Genomic DNA, 27,865 nt, shown 5'->3' with positions numbered 1-27,865 from the left:
AAACTACTTTACATGTGTTTTAAATGAAACAGTTTGCGTAGTTTTCGAGTTTGAAAGCGATGAAATTCAAATCTTGCGATATGCATATTTTCTTCGATATTTTACGCGCCATTATCTGTGACGTCATATGCGACCTCGAGCGAGAAGATTTGAAAACAGTTGTTAGCCATTTCATAAACAGATTAGATTTAATTGACAAACAAACAATTATCACATTAACGGCTTGTAAATAACACTGCATTAGGGTGTTTTGTGCCGTTTAAGGGTGTACTTGCTGTCAGTAGAGAGGCTTTGGACTGTGTTTTTTTTCAATTTTCGAAGGAAGGTATGAGGGACAAGACGTGAATATTTTTTGTCGGCACAACGATTTTGCCATAAAAAAACCCCAGTAGAATTTGTCCCTGTACTTTTTCAAACAAGCACTTGGACAAAGACGTAGATAAACTGCGAGAAAATGGTTCTATCGAAGCTACCCACTGTTACATATAGGCCTACGGCTTATGCTTTCCGTTCTGCTCTCAAATTCAATACACACTCGCACCAACTGACCTTCACCTTGTAACACCATATAGGCAAAACTTCGCTAGCAGTGTCTACCAACTGGTAGTTTTAAAAAAGAAATTTGAAGATAAAAGATAATTGAACTTTCAATTATAAATAATAAAATATGATATTTCCCAACTTTGAATTGAATGATAATGCTTTCATTTTTTTTTTAAGGAACACGTACGTGTTTTCAACAACGTACAGCACGCCGCGCTCCCACTTCCTAAGTAACAACGTGTAGATAACAACAAAAAATAATGATTAATAAAATTGCTTGAATAAAATAATTTAAAAGTATTGGGATTTTCACCATAAGTTTGATAATTTTTATTATTATTATTTTTTTTTTTCGAAATGCACCCGTGACAGTAGGCCTAGTTGTCAATGATACATAATCGTATCATAATTTAGATCTATCTAACTTCTCCAAAATAAATTTAATAATAATTGCACTGTTCATTTTCAAAAAGCAACAACGCTAATTACAGTTGTTTACAGAAATGACATTACCATATTGTGTTTAGACAGTGATCCCATGTAAACATTATTTACTCGCAGATTTCATACTCGCTTTCCTCGCTACATTTGGGCCGCTATTTGTATGCACTGGTGGCTAAAAGATATAAGACTCGGGAAATTTGTTAACATCGAAATAAATGTTATCCATGGTAAATTTACTAGGCCCCTAAAACCCGAGTTTTTAAAAATATCTAACACTACTTTTACAACAAGTTGATCGACGAAGGTCGCATATGACGTCACTGTACCACGTGACTACCTATCTAATTAACTAGGCTTTTTGAAATCGGGGCTTAGATTTAAGTCCGTGTTGTGGCTAATTATCGCAATGCTTCAGCGAACAAACTATTACAATTAATTTCTATAAGCATAAGGAAGACAAAATGCACATAATTTTGTATACTTTGAAAACACGATATGTGTCCTTTAAATGATATATATGTTCATTTCATCTTAAAGGTCACAGCGACCTTAATGTAGGGTATGACTCATCTTCTACCCAAGATGCATTAACTGACCAAATTTGATGATTCTAGGCCTATCAATTTTCATCATAATCAAAGGTCACAGTGACCTAACTTTAAAGTGTGACTCATCCTCTACCCAAGATGCATTAACTGACAAAGTTTGATGATTCTAGCTTTCATAGCATTCAAGTTATGAGCCGGACATGAAAAACCAAATGCACACTAGGGCTGCAATGGGTACTCGAAATAACAGAAAACTGTGAGCTGTTTTGCTCAGGTCAGGTTAGGTTCCAGTATTCAGGATTTCGGTTCGGGTTAGGTTTTTATGATAGAATCATTCTTAGAAAATCCATGTAAACAACATGGCATCAAATCTAAAATGTGTCTGTATTTTGATTTTATTGTTCAATGATGGCATTGTGGACAAATCAACGACAGAATGTAGAATATGTCAGACACATTCAAAATATACCACAGGATCAACATATTTATACCAAAAGCATGGAATGGAAACAAGTAGAGGTGACAATCATGGATGTCAAGTCTAAACCAGAATACACGTCCAGGAGTAATTATAACAAAATATAAATAAACGTTTTTGATTTTAACTTGCATATTAAAATTTCAAAATAGCTACATAGACCCGAACCCAAATTAAAAATCTTGAATCCACCTGACCAGAAAATTTTAGGAAATGTCAACAGCCCTAATTGGACACGAATGTCAAACCATAATACTTTAGTCTTAGACGGGTCGTGCATATGAAAACTGGATCAATGCAAAATTTCTTAAAGTCTGCTGCTTAACGTATTTCTTTTCAAAACCTGGGTCCTCTACATTTAACCTGGATTATTCAATTTCAAAATTTAACAGCCCAGATGGCTACTGTACTGAAAATGATAAATAGAATGATGACAACCTATACTGGACTCTTTCTTCTTTGAACGGAATTCTGGTCCTGTAAACGTTCCTTTCTTTTCAACAGGTTCAGGATTTACAACAACTGTTCCTAAAAATAGAAGCACACAATTTCATTTCTGAACTTTTCAAAGACTCCAAACTGCCTCGAAGCCGTTTTCCTCATCAGTCCAACCTGACTGACTCGCTGGATATCGTTTTCATCATTTGTCAGTGCAAGATAGCATGTCATCATTAACTTAATAGATGATTTTACCAAAGTCAGCAATATCAAAGCTTTTGAATTTAAAAATCTGTATTATTGTAAAATGATGAAAAGAAAATCTGTCACTTTATAAGCTTCATTTCACCATTACCAAAGTTTCTAGATTACATAAATATAAATGTTTTTACGATAAAATATTCTCAGAACATTTGGCAATTCATAAGCACCACTTGAAGTTCTTCATATAACATAGTTTTCAAAGGAATGCTGATCGTTTTTTACAATTCTGCACTCCAATATTTTATAGAAAAGAAATCACTATCAATTGTGTCTGACTCTCCATGTATAGAATTTCACAGACATTTGATTGGGGAAAAACGATTGAAAATTGGAAAAATATTGGTGATTTTTAGATTGGGAATGGTAACCGACCCAAAAATAAACCAGGAAAACCCCTGATAGTGCATACACTGTAAAAGCTATCAAACTTTATCACTAGACAGGCTTTCCGGTGGAACCCCAGGGATTGGGAATGCAATGCCCCCTGTATCATAGTCCTAATTATCTAATCCATGAACCGAAGTGCCTGTTCTGAACCTTCAGGGAAATGCAAAGATGGTAAACCTAGGAACACCTGGATGAGGAATGTAACAGCCGAAATGGATCCCGGGGATATAAATGGCATGATCTAAACAGACAAGCACAAAGCAGAAGACAATGGAGGAGTGTTGTCTGTGGCCTATGTACCTCTTAGGTACAAAAGGCCTACGTAAGTTAATAGTGTTGCAATGATGATTCTTACATCACAAAGTGATAATAAATATCAAATTTTTATAAAGGTCTGGGGCGAATCCAGGAATTTTTATGGGGGGTTGGGGGTTGGGGGGTTGGGGGGGGGTGAAGGTGGGGGGGTTGGGGGTTGGGGGGGGGTTGTGTCTACCATCAATTTTGGATTTAAAGGAGGGAGGGTCAACCCTCATATTGTATTGATTTACCTTTTTAAAGCAAAATCTTCCCTCGGAATCCACTACTGGAGTTTCTCCAAAATTTCAACAAAAAATTACAGGAAAATATACTTTAGCACACAGTAGTGTTGAAAAATCGGAAAAACTTCATAATCGATAATCGGTCATAATTGATAATCGGTCATAATTGGAAGAACTGTATCGATCAATGATCGATATAATCGGTATTTACATGTAGTTAATAAATGTTTATTATTTTGGGGGTTATTTGGAGATGTGCAGTATACACACTAGCTGGTGTCACTGAATTCCCAATTTTCAACGTGGAGTCCACTCTGACTCTCCCCCGCATATATCTCAATATAAAAGCGGGATTAACAGTCAGATGAATCTCGGATTACATATTAATTGGTGTACAGGCGACAATCGATTATGAAAAATAGAATCGATAATTGGAATCAAAGAGTCAACAAGATGTGTTTGTGAAACACAATGCCCCCGATAATGGCAAATTCCGAAGATGGCCAAGGTCACAAGGACAAATATCTTGGTACCGATAGAAAGATCTTGTCACAAGAAATGCTCATGTGCAATATGAAAGATCTAATATTTACCATTTAGAAGTTATGATCAATGTCAATTTTTTTTAAAAAGTAGGTCAAATGTCAAGGTCAAAAGGTTTAGTACCCACGGAAAGGTCTTGTCATAAGGAATACTCATGTGAAATATCAAAGCTTTATCACTTACTGTTCAAAAGTTCTTAGCAAGGTTAAAGTTTTTAAAAAGTAGGTCAAACTCCAAGGTCAAGGTCACAGGGTAAAAAATGTTGGTACCCACGGAAAAGTCTTGTCACAAGGAATACTTATGTGAAATATCAAAGCTCTAGCACTTACTGTTCAAAACTTATTAGCAAGGTTAAAGTTTCAGACAGAATGACAGAATTACAGAATGACAGACAGGACAAAAACAATATGCCCCCCAATCTTCGATCTCAGGGGTATAAAAATGATCGACATTAGATTGTCGGTGACAATTGTTTCATCATTAGCACACAGCATTAAAATTATTGAAGAACTAAGAGATTTAACTGGTCACAGACTAGCCAGCATGTACTAGTTTTGATACCCATTTTCTGTCTGAAACATACCAATCACTGAACTTTATCTATCAACTGTAATGCCAACATTTTGGAATAGCTAAAATTTAATAGGAGTAGGATGTCCCAATCAGGTTTCAGGAAGAAGCCTTGACAAGAAAGTCACCAATTCTTGTTGAACTTAAAATTGCGAGAACTTCAATCCCAATGCAAAATATTCAACAACTTCAATATCCATGAATAGGAAATTCCTAACATTCTAACTTAATTTTTTCAAACCTTCTGGCAAGTATTCCATCTGGTTATCAGAATCATCAGCACCATTTGTTTCACGCTCTTCATCTGAATCTGCTCTCTTTGTACTTGTTGGTTTCCTGAAATATAACATGATGTATTCGTAACAAGGATATCTCAATGACCAATTCACAAGGATGAAAAACATTTCACTGTCTTGAATGCTTTGCTTTAGTCTACATATCAATGAGTGCGTCAATTGTCAAGATCATGGAGTCAGTCATTGTCTGTACTTCCACTATTCAAAAACGTAAATCTCAGTTTCTCCATCAATTAAATGTTCTAAGTACTAATAATTTACATGTTCGAAGTACTAATAATTTACATGTAATACATCACTTTACGTTTTAGAGATTTATAGGGGGGGGGGGATCTACAAATGACCAGAATATGTATACATTACCTTCTATTTGACATCTGCAAATAACAAAAAATAAGAACTGGTTAAAAATGATATTCAATGTTCAGAACTGTCTGTCACAGAAGATAATTTAATGAATTGTATTCATTTGTAACTCAAGCAGAAATCAAGACTAAAATGATAACTTGATCAAAGATATGATCATCAGACTGTTGTACCCTATGCTTTCTTGCCAAGAAAGTAGTGATTTATGTGACTTATTTCATTATCAAACCAGAAAATGTTTCTAAAATAGATTATTAACAATATAATTAATCTAGACCTGTGAAGAGCTTCTACATACACTATAAAGGAAGAAGTGCTGAACCATAACATATCATAAAACAATACAGGTTGCTTTTTCAAAGCCTGATTTACAATCCGCAAGAGTTTGAATTCCTTTTTCATTAATAAGAGGAAAAAAGAAACAAAACAACTCATCATAAACAACTTCTAACAACATGAAGGAAATATTCTTGCATACAATATATGATCAAGTGAATCAAATAGAGACCAGATGCAATCCAAAGGTCTAAGACATTTAACATAGACTGGGCAATTCATGTTTTATGTGCATCGTATTATATAGTAGCATCAAACCTGCTGTAGAGGTGTAGCGAATTACCAATACATACATATTATGTGTGTGTCCAGCGGTATCATTAGTCGTAAGTACAAATGAATCTATTTCTGATTTTTAAAAGGGTGTGCGAATAGAGAAAAATTGGAAGAAAACATTATTATCCCTTATTTCAGTTAGAAAATAGAATTGTCAGTTACGAAAGATATTATGAAAGTGAAATGATTGATGCACTGAACCATCTGTTTAAAAACTTGATAAACAAATCCAACACATCAAATATTTATAAAATATTAGACACAGATAAAAAAATAAAATAAAATAAAAACCTGGCATGTAAAATTATGAAATTTATTAACAAACATTAACATTATCAAAGTAAAATCCCATATATATCCAGTATATATGGTGTAATGTATTGAGAATATCTGGTTAACTGTAACACACAGCCCTGCTATGCTGATTTTGAAACCCAAAATATTAATCAGAGATTCCTCTGACTCTTAACCTCGCTTTTATTTTGTGACTTCTGCGGGGGAGAGTCAGAGCGGACTCCATATTGAAAAGTGGGAATTCAGCGACACCAGCTGGTGTCGCTGCTTTACCTACCTCTTACAACTTGATTTCGCGGACCCATCTTCCAAGACGCGAGGATTCAGTTATCGGAAGATTATTCTACAAATACATCATGATTAATACGATGCTATCGCCGTTTAAACGATGGAATTTTGTGTTTACATGTGCTGACGTCATGCGCAAAGAAATCAAATGGCGAGGCGGCGACCTAATTCAAGTGATGCTCCATTTGTCGGTGTTAGGGCCGTTTAAACGGCGATAGCATCGTATTGATCATGATCTATTTATAGATTTATCTTCCGTTAACTGAATTCTCACGTCTTGGAAGATAGATCCGCGAAATAAAGTTGTAAGAGGTAGGTAAAGCAGCGACACCAGCTGGTGTCGCTGAATTCCCACTTTTCAATATGGAGTCCGCTCTGACTCTCCCCCGCACATGTCAAATATAAAAGCGGGGGTAAGAGTCAGAGGAATCTCGGATTACCAAAATATGTGATCAGGCTTATTATTTTAAAAACATGCTGAATCAATTCTTCTATATTTAATAGCTAGGTCTGCGCAGTAAAACACAATTTTTGAGAATTAAACATTATTTTATTGGCGTAGAACAGCAAAAAACTACCAGACAAGCAAAGTATTATAGCCTACACTTGAATAAAAAACAAAACAACTGACAATCTCATTTTATCATAATTACATTCGCATCTTTTTATTTATGCTTATAATTTTAAACACTTGTTTTCTTTCTCAAAGAAACCTGAAATCATACTTATTCTTTGCGTTAATGCCTGCTGCTAATTTATTGTATTATCAAATCGTGTAACATTCATCGTCGTCGCATTGTGAAAATGAAGATAAGGGACATCACTCTGAATACAGGTTTTGACAACACATGTATATGCATTTAAGAAATCACTGGCCAATGGTATGAATGCTAAGCAAAAATAATGAAAACTAATTCACCACCAGTTAGTGATTAATCTATTTGTTTCGGCATTTCACATTTTACTTAATATCAAGACCAACCAGCCTAATCGGCATGACGGGGGATCACTTGTACAGATCCACAAAATGGCGCTAAAATACGGTAAATATGTGTTTCCGTATTCGACCAATGAAAATGGTACTTTATACTGGGATGGAATACGGATACTTATAATCTCAGTTTAAGAGTATAATGGCATTATAGTTTTAGGCTTACATTTAATGCTACTTCCGTCAAACCTTGGTTCTGCTGTTTATTGTCTCATATTCTGCAAATGGCGGACGATTGGAAGTGACGTTCAAGTCACGTGATTGACCTCAAGGTGACCCTAATTAGCATAATTTATGCATGACGTCATAAACTTAATTTACATATAATTTGCATAATTATGTAATAATATAATGTGATTACAAAAAAATACAGTTACATTTTGCTTGAAAATATATTTCCAAATTTTGAATTTTCCGCCAAAAAAACTCTATTTCGTCGATCCCGAGGGCAATTACACTTACCTACATGTATTCATTTTTGAACATTCTTCGGTAAATTAATGCACTTTAATTTATCATTAAATGTATTATATACATTTCAAATCGAAAGTCTTTAAACATTCAGAAATATTTATTGCCTTTTGGACTTATTCCTTAAACTGTCAAATGTATCGCCAAACCTTTCCGGCTTAATGTGTAAGCAATTAATGATTAATACGTACATACGCCAATGATTGAACTGTACATCATTTTCTAAATAAATAGATAGAAGATAATATGTAATAAATCGATATTCAATTAAACAATTAAAAAAAAACCTACAGACTACTGCAATAATTCATGGCATTTTTTCTTAAAACGCATAACGAGAAAATATACAGAGAGCCTTGTTCCGGTTATATTTCCTGAATGATACATACAAATCTACTTTATTGTGATTGTTATTAAAACTGCATTTTTCAAGAGTTGAAATTCAGCATAATTTATTGTAAATAAATATGTATATTACATGTATGATATATTAGGATCTCACAAGTGGTCATCTCAAAAGCTTATCTAAGGACGTAGAAACTGGTTATGCAGAACACCCTCTGAAGGTGATCGGCGGGGAAATGACATATTTTGGATAAATTATTGGTTCTATTTTTATTTTTTCATTGGATAGAAAAGGGGGGTATGTACAATATCATAAGGTCTATGTATATGCGGCTTATTGCCATCCACACTGTGTACAGGTGCCTGTGATCGTAACTTCAATCTTGGGTAGTCTCTGAGCGGAAGTGGTATCCATGATGTGTGTGTATGTGTGATGTCAGTTTTTGTTTACAAACAGAATTAAAAGGGGGGGGGGACAATTTTACTTACAATTCGAAGACAGGACACTGGTTGTAATTGTAATTAAAAGATTTATTTAGCGCCCTATCAACATTAGTTCTCTAAAGCGCTTTACAACTGTAAGAGAAAAGATAATATAAAATCGATGTGCACATACATGTACATGTGAATGAAATATTCATAGTGTCAGAATTAAAATGCATAATAATTATTATTATTGATATATATATAGCGCCTAATGTAATTATATAATTACCATAATGACAAATAAAACAATTTAAAACAACCCTTAGGAATCATTTTATACACAGAAAGGACATAAGTATAATAACAAACAACCGTTCAAATAGCAACTGGTGGGGGGGGGGTTGTTTGTTTGTTTTTTGTTTTTTTTTTGTTGTTGTTGTTTTTTTGTTTTGGTTTTGTTGTTGTTGTTTTGTTTTTTTTTGTAAAAAAAAAAAAATGTATCAGCACTGTAAGAGCTGTAATGTAAAAAAAAAAAATCACAAATTAAAAGCTAATCTAAAAGGATGCGTTTTGAGGTCCTCTTTAAAACTAGACTGTAAAGCACCGTGCATTGTCTGAGTTTAAAAGGCAGAGAGTTTCAGAGACCCGATGCGGCCTTATCCAAACGTTGATCCCCATATGTTTTCGTACGTGTCAGATGTACCTGATGATCGTGTGGGATTGTAAACTGTAAGGATATCCTTTATGTAAACTGGAGATAGGTTGTTGAGAGATTTGAAACTATAAAGAGGGATCTTATATTGAATTCTGTATTCAACTGGGAAGCCAGTGAAGATCTACGAATTAGTACAAGAGTAATTTGCTCGGATTTTTTGAGCGTATTGTTAATCTTGTAGCTGTATTTGCTGATCACGTGATCAGTTTGTCCGGCAGTCGGAGTTCAGAATACTCTTTGTTGTTGTGCAGAATATATTTTCACGTTTTTCGAAATATTAGAACTAATTAAAATTCTGAAAATAAGGAAAGTAAAACCAGGGAAGAACATTAATTACAACACCCAACCCACCCCCGTTAGCACAGGGGCTATAAGCCCGTTTTGGGACCAAACTCTGTGATACTATAGATATATAATTATAGTATCACAGAGTTTAGGCCCAAAACGGGCTTAGACCCTGTGCCTTCTACTGATGCTGACTCAATAAGAAGGCGGGTCATTTGGAAAATTCTAAAAAGCATGGAAATTTTTGGTTTTTAATTTCAATTAACTGGGGTTTACTCTAGTTTATAAAAACACATACAAAGTTCTTTATAAAAGCAACAACCAAATTAAAGAAAAACTTTTTCCATTCGTTGTAAACAATATCACTTGAAAATCAGCGACTTTCCGTTGAACATATGAACATATCTCCGCAAATGTCACACTTCGAACTAATTACACACCAGCATGACATGTTATTAACCGTTACTACAGGTCGCGTGGGGATCCGGGTTAGAATAGGTCCTCAGTACCCCCTTGCTTGTCGTAAGAGGCGATTAAATGGGGCGGTCCTTCGGATGAGACCATACGTAAAAACAGCAGGGGTGGCACGATAAAGATCTTTCCATGCTCAATGGTCATAAGCACCGAGCATAGTCCTAAATTTTGCAACCCTTCACCGGCATTGGTGACGTCTCCATATGAGTGAAATACTCTCGAAAGGGACGTTAAACAATATACCAATCTGATTAAAATCAGATCCTCGATCCGCTCCTTTATTTCTTTTGATTTGTCGCTTCGAGTAGCGACAAATCAAAAGAAATAAAGGAGCGGATCGAGGATCTGATTTTAATCAGATTGACAATATACAATCAATTAATCAATAACTGTAATTAGGCAAACAACGCATCTTTCGTTTTCATGTGGTTATTTCATTTCAAATTCTAAACACATAATCAAGATTTATTGAATATATTTCAAAATTTATCGCATAAAAATAAATATATTTATCGCATATAAATATCAAGATCATTGAATATAAATCAAAATTTATCGAATATAAATATCAGGATTATTGAATATACATCAAGATTGATCGAAAATGATTATTGAACATAAATCAAAATTTATCGAATATAAATATCAAGATTATCGAATATACATAATGAGGTTATCGAATATAAATAACAAGGGTATCAAATATAAATCAAAATTTATCGCATATAAATCAAAATTTATCGAATATAAATTTCAATATTATTGAATATAAATCAAAATTTATCCCCATACAAATAAAATTTTCGCATCTATATTTCAAGATTATTGAATAAAAATCAAGATTTATCGAATATGAATAGTAAGATTATCGAATATAATAAAGATTTTCGCAAATAAATTAAAAATTTGAATAATATTACGTTTTACATGCGTGAAAATCTTGATATCTATTCGATAATCTTGATATCTATACGCAAAATCTTTTATTTATATTCGACAATTTTTATATTTATATGCAAAAATTTTGATCCATATTCGATAATCTTGATTTATATATGCTGAAAATTTTATTTATATGCGATAAAGCTTGATACATATTCGATAACCTTGTTATTTATATTCGATAGCCTTAATATCTATATGCCAAACTTTTGATTTATATGCGGTAATTCTTTTATCTATGCTCAACAAATCTTGATTTAGATTTGATAATCTAAATTAACAAGATTATCGAATATAAATCAAGATTTATGGAATATGGATAACAAAATAATCAAATATAGATAAGATTATCGAATACTATATAAATGAAATATTTATTGAATATAAATCAAGAATAAAAATATTTTGCATATAAATATCAAGATTATCGAATTTTAAGGTTTTCGAATATAAATCTAGATTTGTATAACATTGTCCCTCTAGCAATTGTAGAATGTACAATTTTCTCCAAAACGATATACATACATATGTATGTCATATTGTCTCTTTTGGTTTTCTTTCTTTGTACAGGCGGTAGCTGCCTATATACAAGTACGCAACTGCGTACACATCAAGAGAGAGAGAGAGATATGAGAGAGAGAGAGAGAGAGAGAGAGAGAGAGAGAGAGAGATTTGCCTTTAAAATATTTGTGCCTAAAAATAACTGCATTATATAGTCCCAGTTTATAATTTAATCAACATCATAATGTCCATGCAATCAAATCTAAAGTCCTTCAAATCATTAACATCCTGTCGAATATATCATATTGGTACATGTAGTAGACAGAATAGAATATTATGCTACATGCATCAGTAACATTTACCATGTATACCAGTCGAAAACAACGTACACTTCATTTTCTTTTTGGCTACGCGCCTGTTGTATGTGCAATTCTCCTTATGCCATGTTTGGGCTCGCGTGCGCGCGTGTGAGTTATGTCTTGTATAATACACTCTTTTTCCGCATATGGTGTCAAACATAGAGAATTATTGCTGTGGGTAATTTAGTTGAATTCTCCGGAGGAAGGGACAAGTTACCCCAGAAATTTTGACAAAACAAAAGTACAATGCATATGCAGTCCAACCGGTTTTCAGTTTGACAATATTTCGAGTACATTCATAATGATATAAGGATAGGATAATACATCCATTGTCTCTGATCACACTTCGTCGTTTGATATTTTACCGACTGTTATTACGTATCTATACTTTCCTTTTTGCGTCTGACTCGGTGACTCTCCCCCTTCGCTCTTCATGTTGATATTCACAGTACCTCTAATATTGTTAGAATTTGTGTCCTTTTCTACAAAATTAACATTTTCATAATCTGAAGATGATTCAATGGAAGGGGTTTCATGTTCACGGCTGTCACTGGAAGGCTTGGCTTCAGTCGTGACCTGTGGATTAGCGGCACTTTTTCTCCTGAACTGAGCGACTCCTTTGTAAAGAAGAGGTCCATCTTCATGTAACAAAAGACTTGGCCATACGACATACTCTATGACGTCACCAGACCTCGTGTATGCTCGGTATATCTCCGTGGAGTCGGTGTTTGTAACCATACAGATAGGCGGATCTTGAAGTGCCATCATCCAACAAAGGCGTGTACACAGTTTAAAGAAGACCATGGTGTGTGTGCCGTTTTTCAGTTGGTCCATACTAAGTTTAAGTTCTTCAGAGATTGGCAAACTTTTAATAACATCAGCTGGAAGTACCTGAAATAAAATAACTATAAATAGTCTTCTGCACCAAGAAGTAAAAAATTAATTACTAATTAAATTCCAACGAAATTCGAAAATGAAGTCTACGCCTGTCTATTAGATCCTCACGTAATTAATAATTCTTATTAGATCGTGTCTACCACAATGTTCTGGAGATTTACCTCTACAGCTTGACAGAGAGAAACCTCGCAGTGCTCCCGGATCAAATCCCGACATTTTCTATCCAGTTCCACTGACAAGTCCTTCAAACCAAAGTGCATGTAAAAAGTGATAACTAATAGTTGCAATTTCTTTAATTTTTTTTTTATTAAAGTGCTTGGTTAATTGTCATATCTCCCAACAGCTCGATATAGATCCTAGTAGCGGACCTCCTCAAAGGGCTATAATTATTGAATTACTGGTATTCATTTCCTTACAGACACTTGTGATGTATATGTACACTAAAATTCGACACATAATGAAATGGAGATTTCTATTCTTGTAACTTATTGTGTGTATGCAGTGTGCTGTTTTTCGATTTTATGGAAAATAACATGCTGTATAATATGCGTAATGTACAATAGACATGTGATCCAATGATAGCGAATCAAATTTTATATAATACTCACCCGAGAGTCATTGTGAAAACAAACAGCGCTCTGGACCTGTCTTAATTGCTCTTCTGTCTTCTTCCTACACAGATCATACGTAGCCTTTCATGAAAGAGAGATTAAAACATAGAACACAGAAAATATCAAACATTTCGAATGATGTATGTGCATTTTAAAGACAACTTATATGATAAAACTAGTTCAATCCTTTTCCGCGATGGATAAAAAGCTAGTGGTTAATTCGTTACCTTTGTGAAGTCAAACAGGAACTTGATGGCACCAATATCTCTATCTTCTTCCTTGGTAAATTTCATCACCTTCTTCATTTCTTCTGCCGCGTCTGTCCATTCGTTGTCATAAAGTTCGGAGAATTTTTCTGCCAACTTACTAGGTCGATTTTGGTCACTCAGGTCCGCTATAGCAGGATTATTGGATTTCAAACGGGCACCTGCTACTTCCGATATCCTATAAATATGTATATGTTGTTCATTGTTATGATTGATCTTGTAGATTTCTGTTTGCTATTGTCATTAAATTTTACCTGTTTAAGATATCCTGGCGCTGTTTCTGAAGACTTGAAAGCTCTCTTTTCATTGCTGTTAAACTCTCTCTTGCTTGTGAATATTCACCCTAGAGTTAGAAGTATAATTTGATATTTTAAAAAGTATTGAAATTCTACATGACCCCTCCAATAAAACACTACCTTGAATATCTAAATATATACCTGCTGGGTAGTAGGGAGAAATCCCTGGAGAGCTGCAATGTCGTCCACCGATAAGGGTGTTTTTCTGTCCCTATAGTCGCCCAAAAGGTCACAAAGTTGTTGGTAGCCATGTTTGGTTATCTGACGTTTATCAGATTTCTCTGCCAGCGCACCCGGATTGTTACTAACACCATTTCCCATATCAACAACCCGTGTCTTTCTAGATACAATAAACAATCACAGTTATAACACAAGGAATTCTATATATTGTCCATTCATATCTGGAGATGTCTTGCACCTTGCTTATTTCCTCAAATTCTGCGTGATATATAAATTTTGGCTACTTTCGATTTAGCATTATTGACTTAAATGACAAATCCCTTCAGGTAGGCAGTTTGACCTGGAATTCCTAGTACACGTATAGCGACAATCTACATTGTGATGTGCTTTGTCTGATTTAGGTGGAAACCCTGACGTTGGATAAAGTTGGTGACTTGAGACGGCAAATATGTCAAAAGGTTTGCTAGAGCAATATTATCTTTGGTTTATTTTATTGATTCGTGTGTTTCTTGGTACCTGTAAGCGGCGCGGCACATATGTAGCACTTTCGTTTTGAAAATATATTGTTCGCAGAACTTGTGTAGATTGAAGCCCACCCGATTACGGAATAGGAAATCATATATACATCTATTGCAATAATATCTATAACACATGCATGTTCCTGTGTTGAACAACATGCGCAACTCCTGACCCATGTGACCTAAATATAAACCTAAACTTTTTTTCTTTCAATCTTGTCATGCTAGTAATCCCGTTATTGCTTAGACAAGCATTTTATCACATCAATGTTACATGTGTATGCATAAACTGTACTGGAAAGAGGACATTGCATAGCGGTGTACAAATTTAAAACATACATCTAATATTTATAAAAGTATTTTTGACGGAGACGAATTTTTAAACAAGAATCTCGCAACTTAAAACATTTACTGCACATCCGGAAACGACATCCGGTTGTGGAGTAGACCCCCCCCCCCCCCTAGATTCAGTTGCGTTAATAATAATAAATTCTTTATTTAGACAGGAAATCACAATTAGTAGAAAAATATATAACATATTAATATAAGATATATACATAAAATATACACACGATATCACTGGGGGGAAAATAAACATACATATCTATATATCACTTATTTGAGTAATTATGCTGCAAATATGCTGATTTAAAAGATGTAATAGAACCACAGCTTCTGGCAGACTCGAGCAACTGATTCGATAAAATTGTGGAGGATACCTTAAAAAGCCGTCAGTTCGAACTTTCGTAAATATAAAATGCCACCATCGCTACTTCTTGTTGTTCTGGAACTAACTTGCTGACAAAACTAAGAACGTTCATATATTCTGTTGTCATATTTTTAAGAACCTTAAAAGAAAGTACTAGTTTTCTATATGTATAAAATAGTCATGAATAGGTATCCATTTAAGAACACTAAAAATGGCAACCGTATAAGTCTGAGTTACTTTCTCATTCAATATAATTCGTGTTGCCCTTTTTCTGTAATTTGAAAAGTCTGTCAATAAAAACTCTGTAATTTTGTTTGAGCACCAAACTGTGCAAAAATAATTAAAATGAGGAAATATAACAGTGTTATAAATTTTCAATAATGCTGCATTTGACATAAAAGTTTGCAGACGACGTAAAATACCTATTTTCTGTGAAAGTTTCTTGCATAAAGAATCAATTTGTACAGACCAAGTAAGACATTCATCTATTTGTACACCAAGAAGTTTGGCCGTTTTAAAAGTATCTTAAACAATTATATCTCCTACTTTGATACACATTTTTCTACACTTTGAGAGTTTTTGTGCAGTGCCAATCAACATACATTGTGTTTTCTCTAAATTCATCGTAAGTTTATTACTTTCCATCCATTTCATGGAGTTTAAAAGATCATCATGCAACCTTTGCTCAATAACATCAATAGATTGATGTGAAACATCCTGAGATGTATCATCTGCATATATAGAGACATTTGAGTGTTTTAGGCATTTAAGATAATCGTTAACAAATAAAATGAAGAACAATGGACCCTATATGGACCCCTGAGGCACTCCTATTGTAACATCTTTTTCATCTGACAAAACACCTTTCCATCTAACACATTGTGATCTTCCGCTAAGATAAGACTGAAACCATTTTTGCAAGAATTTTGACGAATACCAAATGATAAAAGCTAGTGTAACAATACTTGGTGGTTTACAGTGTCAAAGCCTTAACTAAGATCAATAAAAAGAACACCTGTTAATTTGCCACTATCTATATTACTTAACCATTTTTCAATAATGTTATGAAGTACTGTTTCGCATGAATGCTTTGGTCTAAAACCGGATTGATGTTCGGTTAAAAGATTGATTTTATCCAAATACTCGTAAAATGAGTTCAAAACATGCTTTTCTATAATTTTGTTGACGATTGCTAAAACTGACATGGGTCGATAATTGTTCACCTTAAAATTGTCACCAGATTCAAAAAGAGGGTAAGTAACTTTATCTTTCTTCCATTCGGATGCAACCACACCACTTTTTATAGACATGTAAGTAAAATTGCGACAATCAGTCTGAGCCAATTTTCAACAACTTTACAGAAATAGAATCTAACCCGGTAGCATTGGGGGTAAGTTGACTTGTGCAAAGTGAACATGGAATAATTAAAGAAAACATTTTCTGGCGATTAATGAATCATTAATTAAAGATAATTCTGTAAGACTATTCAGATTTCACAAGCTTTGAAATAAAACGTTTATGTGCAACAATTCACCAAAAACAAACAAAAAAAAAAAAAACACAAACAAACAAAAAAACAAAAAACCCCAGATGAATACAAAAAGTACTGGAAAATTGATACCAAAAATTGATAAGTAAAACTTTCTTTACCTGGAAACAGGACGGGAGAAGGTAATTTTTCTACTGTATTGCTTGACGTCTGGGGAAGAAGTGACTGGACGATTCAAGATAGCGTCCCCTGTCCAGGCATTGAGTTGATCCTGTCGATGAATGGTGTCAAAAAACTGTTCTTAGTATCTGTTTCACACAAAAGATTTTCCCCTTTACCAAATCACTTAGTACACCCCTAGGCCAAGCTTTACGGTTTAGTAACCCTACCATAATTATTAAACCAATAATTATCATTGATTAGTAGTAATCAGGGTCAGGGTGAAATGCCCTCTGAACATGATGTTCCAATGATTTAGTAAACATTGAATTTAAAAAAAAAAGCAAATAATGTTGGTGGGAACCAGCAGAAACAGGAGATGAGATAATAAATACAAATCATGCTCTCTCAGTCTCTGTTATGCTCCATCACTAACACTTCATTAAAATAGCATGAATGAGTACTCACCATCTTGTTTTCAGGTTTCGTTCACAAAACGACACATCCAGAAATCTAACTCGTCATTTGAAATAAAAGAGGCAAGGACAGTTTTATAATTCCCTATCAGCACACTTCTGTTGGTAGCTCATTTATCATACGCAGAAATTATATCATATTATAATTCTATCATGCCCGGAAGAAAGTCCTCACTAAAAGTAAAGTAAAGTAAATTTTATCTAAAATCGGCTCTATATACATTCAACATATCAAACACAAGCTCTGTAGAGCTTTTTAACCGACTATCACAAACATGTATATCAAGGACAAAGACACATAGCATGCATGTACACATATACACAGACATATCACAGATTAACAAAAGAAGACAAAATAAAAGAAAAACATTTCATGCAAGAATATACAGATACGAAAGCATAAGATTAAGAGGAAGAAATAAAATACTACAAGCAAGAGTATATGTATATAAAAAACATCATTAAAATTCAAGCCAATTAGCAATGTTTGTTGCTAATATTGCGAAAAGTGTAAGCTGTTTCAAGTAGAAAGCTGGATAAATAGTATAAGAATTTTGAAAATAATTTAAATATAATTAAAATCAATAATGGTAGTAAATTAATCGTATAGATATTCAAAAATTCATTGCTGATGGAATTAACTAAAAAATAATAAACTAGAAAAGAAAGGTCTATTGAGCCATGCAAACACACCACATAAACGCTGCATAGACAAAAAGAGCAGAAGCAACATATAAAGCTCCGTACACTGGACCTAAGATCTGCATGATTTACAATTACATGTGGGGCCAGACCAAGTGGAAATAAAACTTTTAAATTGACTTAAGGTGGTAAGATGCCTAGCTTCATTTGGTAAAGAGTTCCAGATCTTAGGAGCACTGGACCTAAAGGATTGCAGCCCGTACCTGGTTGTCCTGACACTGGGCACAATGGCTAATATTAAGAAGTTTTGACTTAAATCCAGACATGACACATAGTCTTGAAACATGAATGAAGATATTTTGAATATGTAGATAAATAAATCATAAGTATGATTGAAAACTACTCACCGTAGACCATCGCTGGGCTGTTGAATACTGGTAAACTTCCCTAAGGGTACGAATTATCAAAACCAGCTAGTACAAAATTATACCCATCAAAATAAATTCCCTTTATTCTAATTAAGGATTAAACATACAGAATGGTTATGATAAGTAAACAGAAACCACAAAGACTCTAAGTACTCGTGTGAAACATGTACTAAGTATGTTGTTTTCTCTCGTCACAAGCTTCGCCCGGCACCAAATCTCTTGGTACTCGAGAAAAGTTTATCAACATGTACTTGAAATTGATATTAAATGGGCGCCGTTTACTTTGGGATTTTACTTATAACGCGAGGAAAAAAAACCCGTATTATAAATGACATGCAAGGAAATTATCTTAACAAATTACTCTAAAGATACCAGCTTCGTTGATTTGCGTGGCACTAATTGATTTTCTCAAGTTTCAAAGAAAAAAAGTCAAAAGCGAGCACAGGCTACTCGACAAAGCATATCAACAAAACTGCTCATGCAGGAAGAATGTGACATATCCTTAAAGGAAATTAGTTTTTTGTTTATACGGATTACTATTCTGATTTTTATTGTTCTTTTTCTCTCTTTTATTAAAAATATTAGAAATTGTGCATAAAAAAAGAACAAAATATAAAATGTTCTAAAGTTTCTTAAATTCATAAAATTGTTAAAATGGTGATAATATAATCGAGAAATTACATGTCAGTTGAGTGTTTTTGTATTCGCGTTTTATCAATATGCATGTTATATTCAGCAAAAACACGACTGAAAAGCAGAGATATATAACTGAGATATTTTGATACGTACATATGTATGTTGGTGTTGTGGGAGTGTATTATGATAGATAGTGTCGAATTTTCAATGTTTAAGTTATACCTCTATGTTCCCATTATCACGATTCGCGGCACGATTGCAATCGTGGTCTTAATCATGGAACAATCGTGGTGATCGTATGAAATGAAAGGTGGAGATAACGAACAGTGATCAATCTCATAACTCCTATAAGCAATGCAAAATAGAGAGTTGGACAAACACGGACCCCTGGACACACCAGAGGTGGAATCAGGTGTCTAGGAGGAGTAGCATCCCCTGTCGACCGGTCACACCTGTCATGAGCCCTATATATCTTGGTCAGGTAAACGGAATTATGCGTAGTCAAAATCAGTGTGCCAAGAACGGCCTAACAATCGGCATAAAACACGTCAGATAGCATTTGACCCTATGATAGATTGTATTGGCAAATCTTGCCTAATTATGACGTCAGTCGTGACGTCACAGTCGTGATGATCGTATCAAATCTTGCCTAATTTAGACGTCAGTCGTGACGTCACAGTCGTGATGATCGTATCAAATCGTGCCTAATTTTGACGTCAGTCGTGACGTCACAGTCGTGATGATCGTATCAAATCTTGCCTAATTTTGACGTCAGGCGTGACGTCACAGTCGTGATGATCGTATCAAATCTTGCCTTATTTTGACGTCAGTCGTGACGTCACAGTCGTGATGATCGTATCAAATCTTGCCTTATTTTGACGTCAGTCGTGACGTCACAGTCGTGATGATCGTATCAAATCTTGCCTTATTTTGACGTCAGTCGTGACGTCACAGTCGTGATGATTGTATCAAATCTTGCCTTATTTTGACGTCAGTCGTGACGTCACGGTCGTGATGATCGTATCAAATCTTGCTTAATTTTGACGTCAGTCGTGACGTCAAAGTCGTGATGATTGTATCAAATCTTGCCTAATTTTGACGTCAGTCGTGACGTCACGGTCGTGATGATCGTATCAAATCTTGCCTAATTTTGACGTCAGTCGTGACGTCACGGTCGTGATGATTGTATCAAATCTTGCCTAATTTAGTCGTGATGATCGTATCAAATCTTGCCTAATTTTGACGCTAGTCGTGACAATTGTGTTGATCGTAGAAAAAAAAAATTGACAGTCAAAATATTTTCTAGAATCAACACGATTAATTTTCATTCGTTATAATCGCATTCGATCGTACTGCATTGTAACAAAGCGCATCTAATCGTGCTCCCAAATCGCGATCATCCCGGTCAATCTGTTACGTACGGAAACGTTAAAGTACCTTGTCTTGTTCATTTAACATCAACATGTCGATATCAAGTTTTAAAAGTCGTTCAATTTTCAAATCAGCAACATATCGACTTCATAGCGACATGTTGATGTTAAATGAACAAGACGAGGCACGTAAACGTCTCCGTATTTATAAGCATCGCGCTATGCTGCGGTGTCCCAATGATCTGTCACGGTAGTTATGATATAAGCATACAGTAAAGCTGCAAATGCCACGTTGTCATCAACCCCAACTTCCGCCATCTCAGTGGTTGTGGGTTATATTGTTCACTCTCTAGATGTTGATGTCAATGGCCAGTCAGCTGTATATAAATTCGTCGGGGTCCAGTTGTAGCTCAAACCGAAATCACCCTCGAACCTGATCGTAAAAGACATCGCGATCACAATCGTATCCTATCGCATCGGTTCATGACGTATCTGCACGTATGTGATCGTCCTAAATCGGGAACCCGGATCGTGATGATCGTATGAGATCAATGTCCAATCGTTAACTTGACAATCTGATTAGAACGTATGTGATTTTACCGTGACCTACCGCATCAAAGTGCAACAAACAGTCGTATATGCAGGCGTCACACGGTCCCGAAATTGACACCGGATAGACACACGATAATGGAAATGTTTAAATTCGGATCTGATCGTAAAAAAAAATATGGCCATTAGTGAGGTCATCTTTAGCCATCGTAGGACCATTGGTTGGGTTTCTCCGGCTCCGACAGGGCATTCCCAAAACACCTTGCGAAGGTTGAATTTCGTGTTGAATTCGTGTGTACGTTTTGCCTTTCGTAAGATCAAGGTTAGGACAATCTTGTCAAATCGTGTCATCTTCGTCTCGACTTCATTTGATCATCGGTGCCATCAGACATTTTTCGCCTCATGAAGACAATACGAAGGAAACAAGAAGCAGCCCGATATTCGTAGGATGGCAACACGACTATATGAAGTCTTACCGTCGTGTATCCATCATATTATAGTACGATGGCATTGGTATAGGATCACGGTGTCAACGACAGCCGAATTTGAGTAGGTCAAGCGTTCTACATGTATCATGGTAACGTGAACATATAAAAGGCTAGCCTCACGGTATCTTTCTCGGACAGTACTGAACAACTCCACACAGCAGAGACGTGTGTAAAGCTTCAATCATAACCACAATTCAGTTCCTGCAGAATGACATAATTTGAGACAGCCAGGAAAGATAAGGCAGCAGCACTGCTTCTTTTGATGCTTTTCAGAGAAAATGATGAGAACTCTTACCGGACCAGCACCTCCTCTTACAGGTAAACATTGGTCAAAGACTCAAATAGGCGCTCAATCCAGTTAAACATGTCTTATTTCACTTTGTCATTTCTTGCTATTTGCCTTTCTAGCATTGGACAATGTACTTATATTGTTTTGCCTTTTATTTTCTAGGGTAGGGACAAACCAAGGTGAAGGATGAAACCGAGGTCTATATGGGTCAGGGATTGACTGTCTGATGAAAGAAGATAACGATACGGCCACTAAAGTACTCTACTAAATGAGCTGAAGACAGAGGATGAGGAGGCCTTTTACAACTACACAAGACAACCATGAGGCCTACACAATGAGGTCCTGCGAAGGGTAGAAGGCAGAACAGAGAAGAAAAACACATGTTACAGAAAGTATCTCCCTCCTGTTCTGAAGCTTTCCATCACTCTACGATATCTGTCCTGCGGTGACAATTATCCAAGTCTATCCTACAACTTCAGAGTTACCTTCAAACATAATCTCATAATCTCCCTTATCATTAAGGAAGTCTACGATCCCATCAAAGCCGAGTTTGCTGTTGAGGTGTTCCAGTGTAGAGAATGGACCGCCATTACTGACCAGTTTGAGAATAGATGTCAATTTCCACACTGCTGTGGTGCTCTGCATGCGGCGGTCACCTGTCCATGGATACTGGCTCCATGTACAGAAACTACAAGGGCTTCTCCATTGTCCTCATGGCTCTGGTTGATGCAAAATACAAGTTTCTCTGGATTGAAGTCGGCTCTGATGGTTCCAGCAACGATGCTAGTATCTACATTGGGCCAGAACTGACGGAAAACTTAGAGAGTCTGAAAAATACTGTATATTCAATCTTTCTTGAGACAAGGCTCCACCTGGTGATGACGTTCCTGTCCTATACTACATAGTAGGGGACAATACTTTTAGGATCATCAAAAGCCTGATGAACCCCTTTACCACCAGAAACATGGAACACCACGAGAGGGTATTTAATTAACTACAAACTCTCCAGAGCAAGGCGTGTAGTGGAGATCGTCTTTGGTATTCTGACACACAAGTTCCGAGTTCTGCTGAGGCCATAGACATGCAGAAAAATCACCACAACTTGTGTAATTCTTCACAACATCATCAGATTAAGATATCCAGCCACCTACTGATGAATTTAGAGGATCAGAACCATAATGCCGTCCCAGGGGCATGGAGAAATGACAAAGTACTTCCGGATGTTTACGATGATTGGGCAAGGAATACTGGAACCCAGGAAGGAAGGCAAATTAGAAGATACGTGGGTCACTACTTAACTCGAAGGCTGGTTCGGTGCCATGGCAGGACAAGATGACTCGGTAATTAGTTCCACAAAGCAGCGACGGTACGATCAATACCGAGAAACTAGCATTGTGATTATGAACAAAGTATTTTCTTATATTGCATTGTAACTTAAAGGAAAATGTGCATGGAGTAATAAATTTTTGTTTTAGAACTTTTGATAAGAAATATTTGCTATTTTTTCCAATTATTAATGAAATGAAGACCCAACAATTAGATATTTTGAAAATATAAAGTTTCTAAAAATTGAAGTCCTACATGTATAGGACTTTAACATAGAAATTGTTGATTGATTGATTGTATATTGTTTAACGTCCCGCTCGAGAATTTTTCTCTCATATGGTGACGTCACCATTGCCGGTGAAGGGCTGCAAATTTTAGGCCTATGCTCGATGCTTACGGCCTTTGAACAGGGAGGGATCTTTATCGTAACACACCTGCTGTGACACGGGACCTCGGGTTTTGCGATATCATCCGAAGGACCAGTAGGAAAACTTGAAAAGTAAGCATGTCGTGGTTATCGGAAATAATTATAAACGGAAACCATCTAAAGACCGCTCCACCATAGTTTGGTCCCAACTGGCCAAACAGTTTCAAAGCAGATTTTAAAACATTTCCCCAACACTTAGTCGGCTGATGGTTTTATACCATAGGAAGGTTTCGTGACTCCTTCGTTACCGAACTCGAACGCATCATGCTTTCAATAGACGTCGTGTAGCCATCATGTGACCCTCATACATGATGTGTCTTTTTGTTGCCTTCGTGTAGCCATTTGTACATAGGTATGTTATTTGCTTCAGCTGTTGATTGACTGTGGATCAAGTTCAGGGCCATCTTTGCGCAAAATTCCATATTTGTATGAGCATTTGGTGTCAATTTCGGGAAGTTTGACGCCAGCATAGAGAACGTATTTTAAACTCGCATCACCTCGTATCAAAACCTGAAATTACAGAAAACTTCCGCGATTAGCTACGAATCGTGGCGTTCATAACGGATCGCATGACAGTGGGAACGTAGCATCAATATTTTTATTCACTGAATCTTTTCTCTTATATTTCCTTTGACATTGCTTTCTTAATAGACATTGTATTTTTTTTTTTTTGCAAGCTAGTTCGATCCGTTTTTTAGTACCACCTGTCCTCGTAATCATTACCAATTATGGAGTGTCGTCCACAAGTATATGAAGTATGAATTAATTGCACACTACTAATCCATCCCCCCTTTCTGAAGTTTTTGCGACGATCATATCTTCGAAATGTGTGGGTTCCCTGTTTATTCCATGTCAATTTCGATTAATGAAATCGATTCACATTTATTTTCTAAGCTTTATATTATAGTGTGTTCTATTATACCGGTAGAGGGCTAATCTCTAAAGCTTACAAAAAATATGAAACGATTACATAAATCGAAATTGGGATGGGATATTCGGAGAAATTATCGCCGCCAAAAATAAAATCTAGAAAGTGTGTGTGTGTGTGTGGGGGGGGGGGTAGTAGTGTCCATACTTCAGGTGCCTGTGGCGTCGTGAAGGTCAAAGTTCAATGCATTGGCTATTCCGTTTAAAGTAACGAAATGGTCAACAATATAATCTTTCAGTAATATATATATTTTTAAAAATACATAAAGATATGATTATAAACAGTAAAATATATTTCTTTTTTGTTTTTGGGGGTGATGAAGGTAACAATTATGGCAGGAAAAACTTCACATAACCCGCGAATATGATTTTTCTGCAATGGTAGCTACCTTCATCACCCGATAAAACAGAAAAGAAAGCATTTTAAATATCGTTTTAATGTATTTTCAATAATGAAATTTACTACTTAAATGAAGCAGGACAAGAACTTGATGTTCATGTAACATATTTTTGTCGACAGGAAGAGTGTCGAAGACGGACTCCATATTGATTGTGGCTATTGACTTTGGAACAACATACTCTGGCTATGCCTTTCAATTTCGGCATGACTATGAGTCAGACAGAATTGGAAGCATATTTGCAAACACATCTTGGACGGCACAAAGCGGAAATGGTCTGACGTCATGGAAAACGCCAACCACTTTGCTTTTAAATCCGGATAGCACTTTCAATTCGTTTGGTTACGATGCTGAAGAGGAATATCAGGAGTTGATAGAAAACGAAGAACACCACGACTTTCATTATTTCCGTCGATTCAAAATGATGCTTCATAACAAAGTGGTAAAACAAAATTATTGCAGTTCGACATATATCACTTGGAATTTCTTACGGAAAATTTTATTTCTTGGAATTTCGGGCTGCGAAATTCGGTAAACTATTGAAATAGTTTTTGAAAATATGCTTATAATCAATTTCAGATTATGAATCGTGACGTCGAAATTGAAGATTCAGGTGGTCGCAAGTATTCTGCCCGAACAGTTTTCAAACACTCGATTGACTTCTTGAATAAGCATTTCTTCAAGACTATTGAAAATCGTTCCTTAGGTATAGAATATAAGCACATCCAATGGGTCCTTACAGTACCTGCAATATGGAACGAGCCCGCTAAACAATTTATGAGAGAAGCTGCTGTGGAAGTAAGCCGTTATAAATGTTCATGAAGTACATTGAAATGTGCATCCCAATATTTACATTTATTTTGTCCATATTTAATTATATTCTTATTTCAGGCAGGAATACCATCAAATAGATTGCAGCTAGCTCTTGAACCGGAAGCTGCTTCATTATTTTGTAAATATGTTCCATCAGAGATGCAGACAGACGAGGACGGACTGAATACGAAAATAGTTCCATTTAGCATTGGGACTCGTTATATGATTCTTGATCTCGGAGGTAATCTTCTTGAATTTTACATTGTATGTCTATAAAGGAAAGACAGGTATTAGTTTATTTGTTATATTTGGCATTCTTTCTACAAATAGGCGGAACTGGTGACGTCACAGTTCATGAAGTCGTCGACGAAGACTCACTTAAGGAACTCAACGTTGCTAGCGGAGGTGCTTGGGGAGGTACGAATGTGGACAGGGCCTATTTCAACATGCTTAAATCTATCTTTGGGGAGGATACTCTGAAGAAATTCAAAATCGAAAGGCGGACAGATATGTTAGAGTTTCAGAGAGACTTTGAGATGAAAAAGAGACATATCCGAGATAAGTTGGGACAAAGCATTCGACCAGTCATCATCTCTATTCCAGCGCAACTTTCAGAATTTATAAAAGAAATAAAAGGCATTAGTTTACAGGATGCGGTTGCAAATTCGGAATTCGCTGACAAAATTAAAATCAAACCAGGAAACAAGCTTGCTATTGCTAGGGAATTAATGGAAGAGCTCTTTGACGGCCCAAGAAAAGAAATTATAAGCCATGTTCGAAACATTCTGGAAAACCAAGATTCTGAACACAGGATATCGGCCATTTTGATGGTTGGTGGATTCTCTACATCCAATATAATAGTAGATGCTGTGAGACAAGCATTTCCCCATCTCCGCGTTGTGGTGCCCCCGGAGCCGGACTTGGCGGTTGTTAAAGGAGCTGTGTTATATGGTCATGCTCCGTTGACCATTTCTTCCCGTGTCTGCAAATATACATATGGGGTTGCTATTTACGTCGATTTCAATGATAAAATACACCCACCTGAAAAAAGGGTCCAAATAGACGAAGACGACCACAAGGAAGTGCTTTGTAAAGATGTCTTCAGCCAATTTATTGGGGTCGGTGAAAGTGTTAGTGTCAATGGCAGCGTTGACAAAATATACGATGTGACAAAGCCACACGCTCCAATGTCTCTACAAATATTTGCAACCCCCGAGAAAAGCCCGTTGTTCACAACAGACAAGTACTGCGAGATGCTGGGTACCATCACTATCAACCCACCACAAGATGGATGGAAGAAAGGCGCAAAAATTAAAGTGTCTATGAAATTTGGGGGAGCAGAGTTCGAAGTTCATGCCACTGACTTTCAAAATCCAAACACATTCTACTCCACACACTTCGATTTTCTGTTGTAATTTTATTTTGGTTTACGCCATGTGTCATGAATTGACAAAGAGAATCTTCAAAGATGTTACCGTCCATATTCTTCTCAAACCCTGAAGACAAGTTACAGATGTCTATACAATTAACTTCATTGTAAAGATGGACTGAGTTACGGCGGTATAATAGGAAAGTAATGAATGATTACATGCTTAAAGATATTAGTATAATTCTTATTCATCATTCCATTATTATATGCCGTCCCGTCCCATTCATCGGAATGAACGCCGATTGGCGGAGTGGTGTGTGAAAGATCAGTATTGTGTGAGAGTTTCTAGTAAGGCGATTGCCGATTGGTTGGTATTCGTGAGTTGTTTATTGTTTTTTTTGGGGGGTGGGGGTGCTATATAAGCATTGTTCGCGCTAAACAGAAACTAATCATCCAACACTCCATCTTCGCTGGCCACTGGTG

At 35.8% G+C, this 27,865-nt stretch overlaps 3 protein-coding genes across 6 annotated transcripts in view; 1 reads left to right on the top strand and 2 right to left on the bottom strand.

Annotated features, from left to right (window-relative positions):
• The window catches only part of LOC125682554 (transcriptional regulator ATRX-like), a 52,844-nt gene extending 46,345 nt beyond the window's left edge, over window positions 1-6,499 (bottom strand). The window contains exons 1-3 of one of the 3 annotated variants that reach the window (XM_056155616.1): window positions 5,414-6,499; window positions 4,996-5,090; window positions 2,452-2,541 (exon numbers count right to left, since the gene is read on the bottom strand). In XM_056155616.1, the coding sequence (XP_056011591.1) occupies window positions 2,452-2,541; window positions 4,996-5,090; window positions 5,414-5,427 (199 nt within the window). In that variant the 5' untranslated portion in view covers window positions 5,428-6,499. Of the gene's footprint in view, window positions 1-2,451; window positions 2,542-4,995 lie in introns of all 3 variants that reach the window. The other 2 variants (XM_056155614.1, XM_056155615.1) reach the window with 2 other exon arrangements.
• Window positions 6,500-10,769: 4,270 nt separating this feature from the next.
• On the bottom strand, window positions 10,770-18,965 carry LOC125682565 (uncharacterized). Of its 2 annotated transcripts, XM_056155613.1 has the most exons (8): window positions 18,770-18,965; window positions 17,247-18,653; window positions 14,331-14,529; window positions 14,148-14,236; window positions 13,855-14,071; window positions 13,625-13,708; window positions 13,178-13,258; window positions 10,770-13,010 (listed from the first exon to the last, which is right to left on the bottom strand). In XM_056155613.1, exons 3-8 carry the CDS (start codon window positions 14,508-14,510, stop codon window positions 12,459-12,461), a joined length of 1,203 nt encoding a protein of 400 aa, XP_056011588.1. In that variant the 5' UTR covers window positions 14,511-14,529; window positions 17,247-18,653; window positions 18,770-18,965; the 3' UTR covers window positions 10,770-12,458. The 2 variants fall into 2 exon arrangements, with proteins under 2 accessions (XP_056011588.1, XP_048779168.2); XM_048923211.2 differs by lacking the exons at window positions 17,247-18,653; window positions 18,770-18,965 and adding an exon at window positions 14,710-14,828.
• LOC125682560 (heat shock 70 kDa protein 12B-like) lies at window positions 14,688-27,625 on the top strand. Its single transcript, XM_048923203.2, has 5 exons — window positions 14,688-14,827; window positions 25,323-25,642; window positions 25,780-25,998; window positions 26,092-26,254; window positions 26,344-27,625. Exons 1-5 carry the CDS (start codon window positions 14,818-14,820, stop codon window positions 27,426-27,428), a joined length of 1,797 nt encoding a protein of 598 aa, XP_048779160.1. The 5' UTR covers window positions 14,688-14,817; the 3' UTR covers window positions 27,429-27,625.
• Window positions 27,626-27,865: the final 240 nt, after the last annotated feature.

This window comes from Ostrea edulis, chromosome 2, assembly GCF_947568905.1.
Source record: "Ostrea edulis chromosome 2, xbOstEdul1.1, whole genome shotgun sequence".
Classification (NCBI taxonomy): domain Eukaryota; kingdom Metazoa; phylum Mollusca; class Bivalvia; order Ostreida; family Ostreidae; genus Ostrea; species Ostrea edulis.
This window is presented reverse-complemented; position numbering and strand designations above follow the sequence as displayed.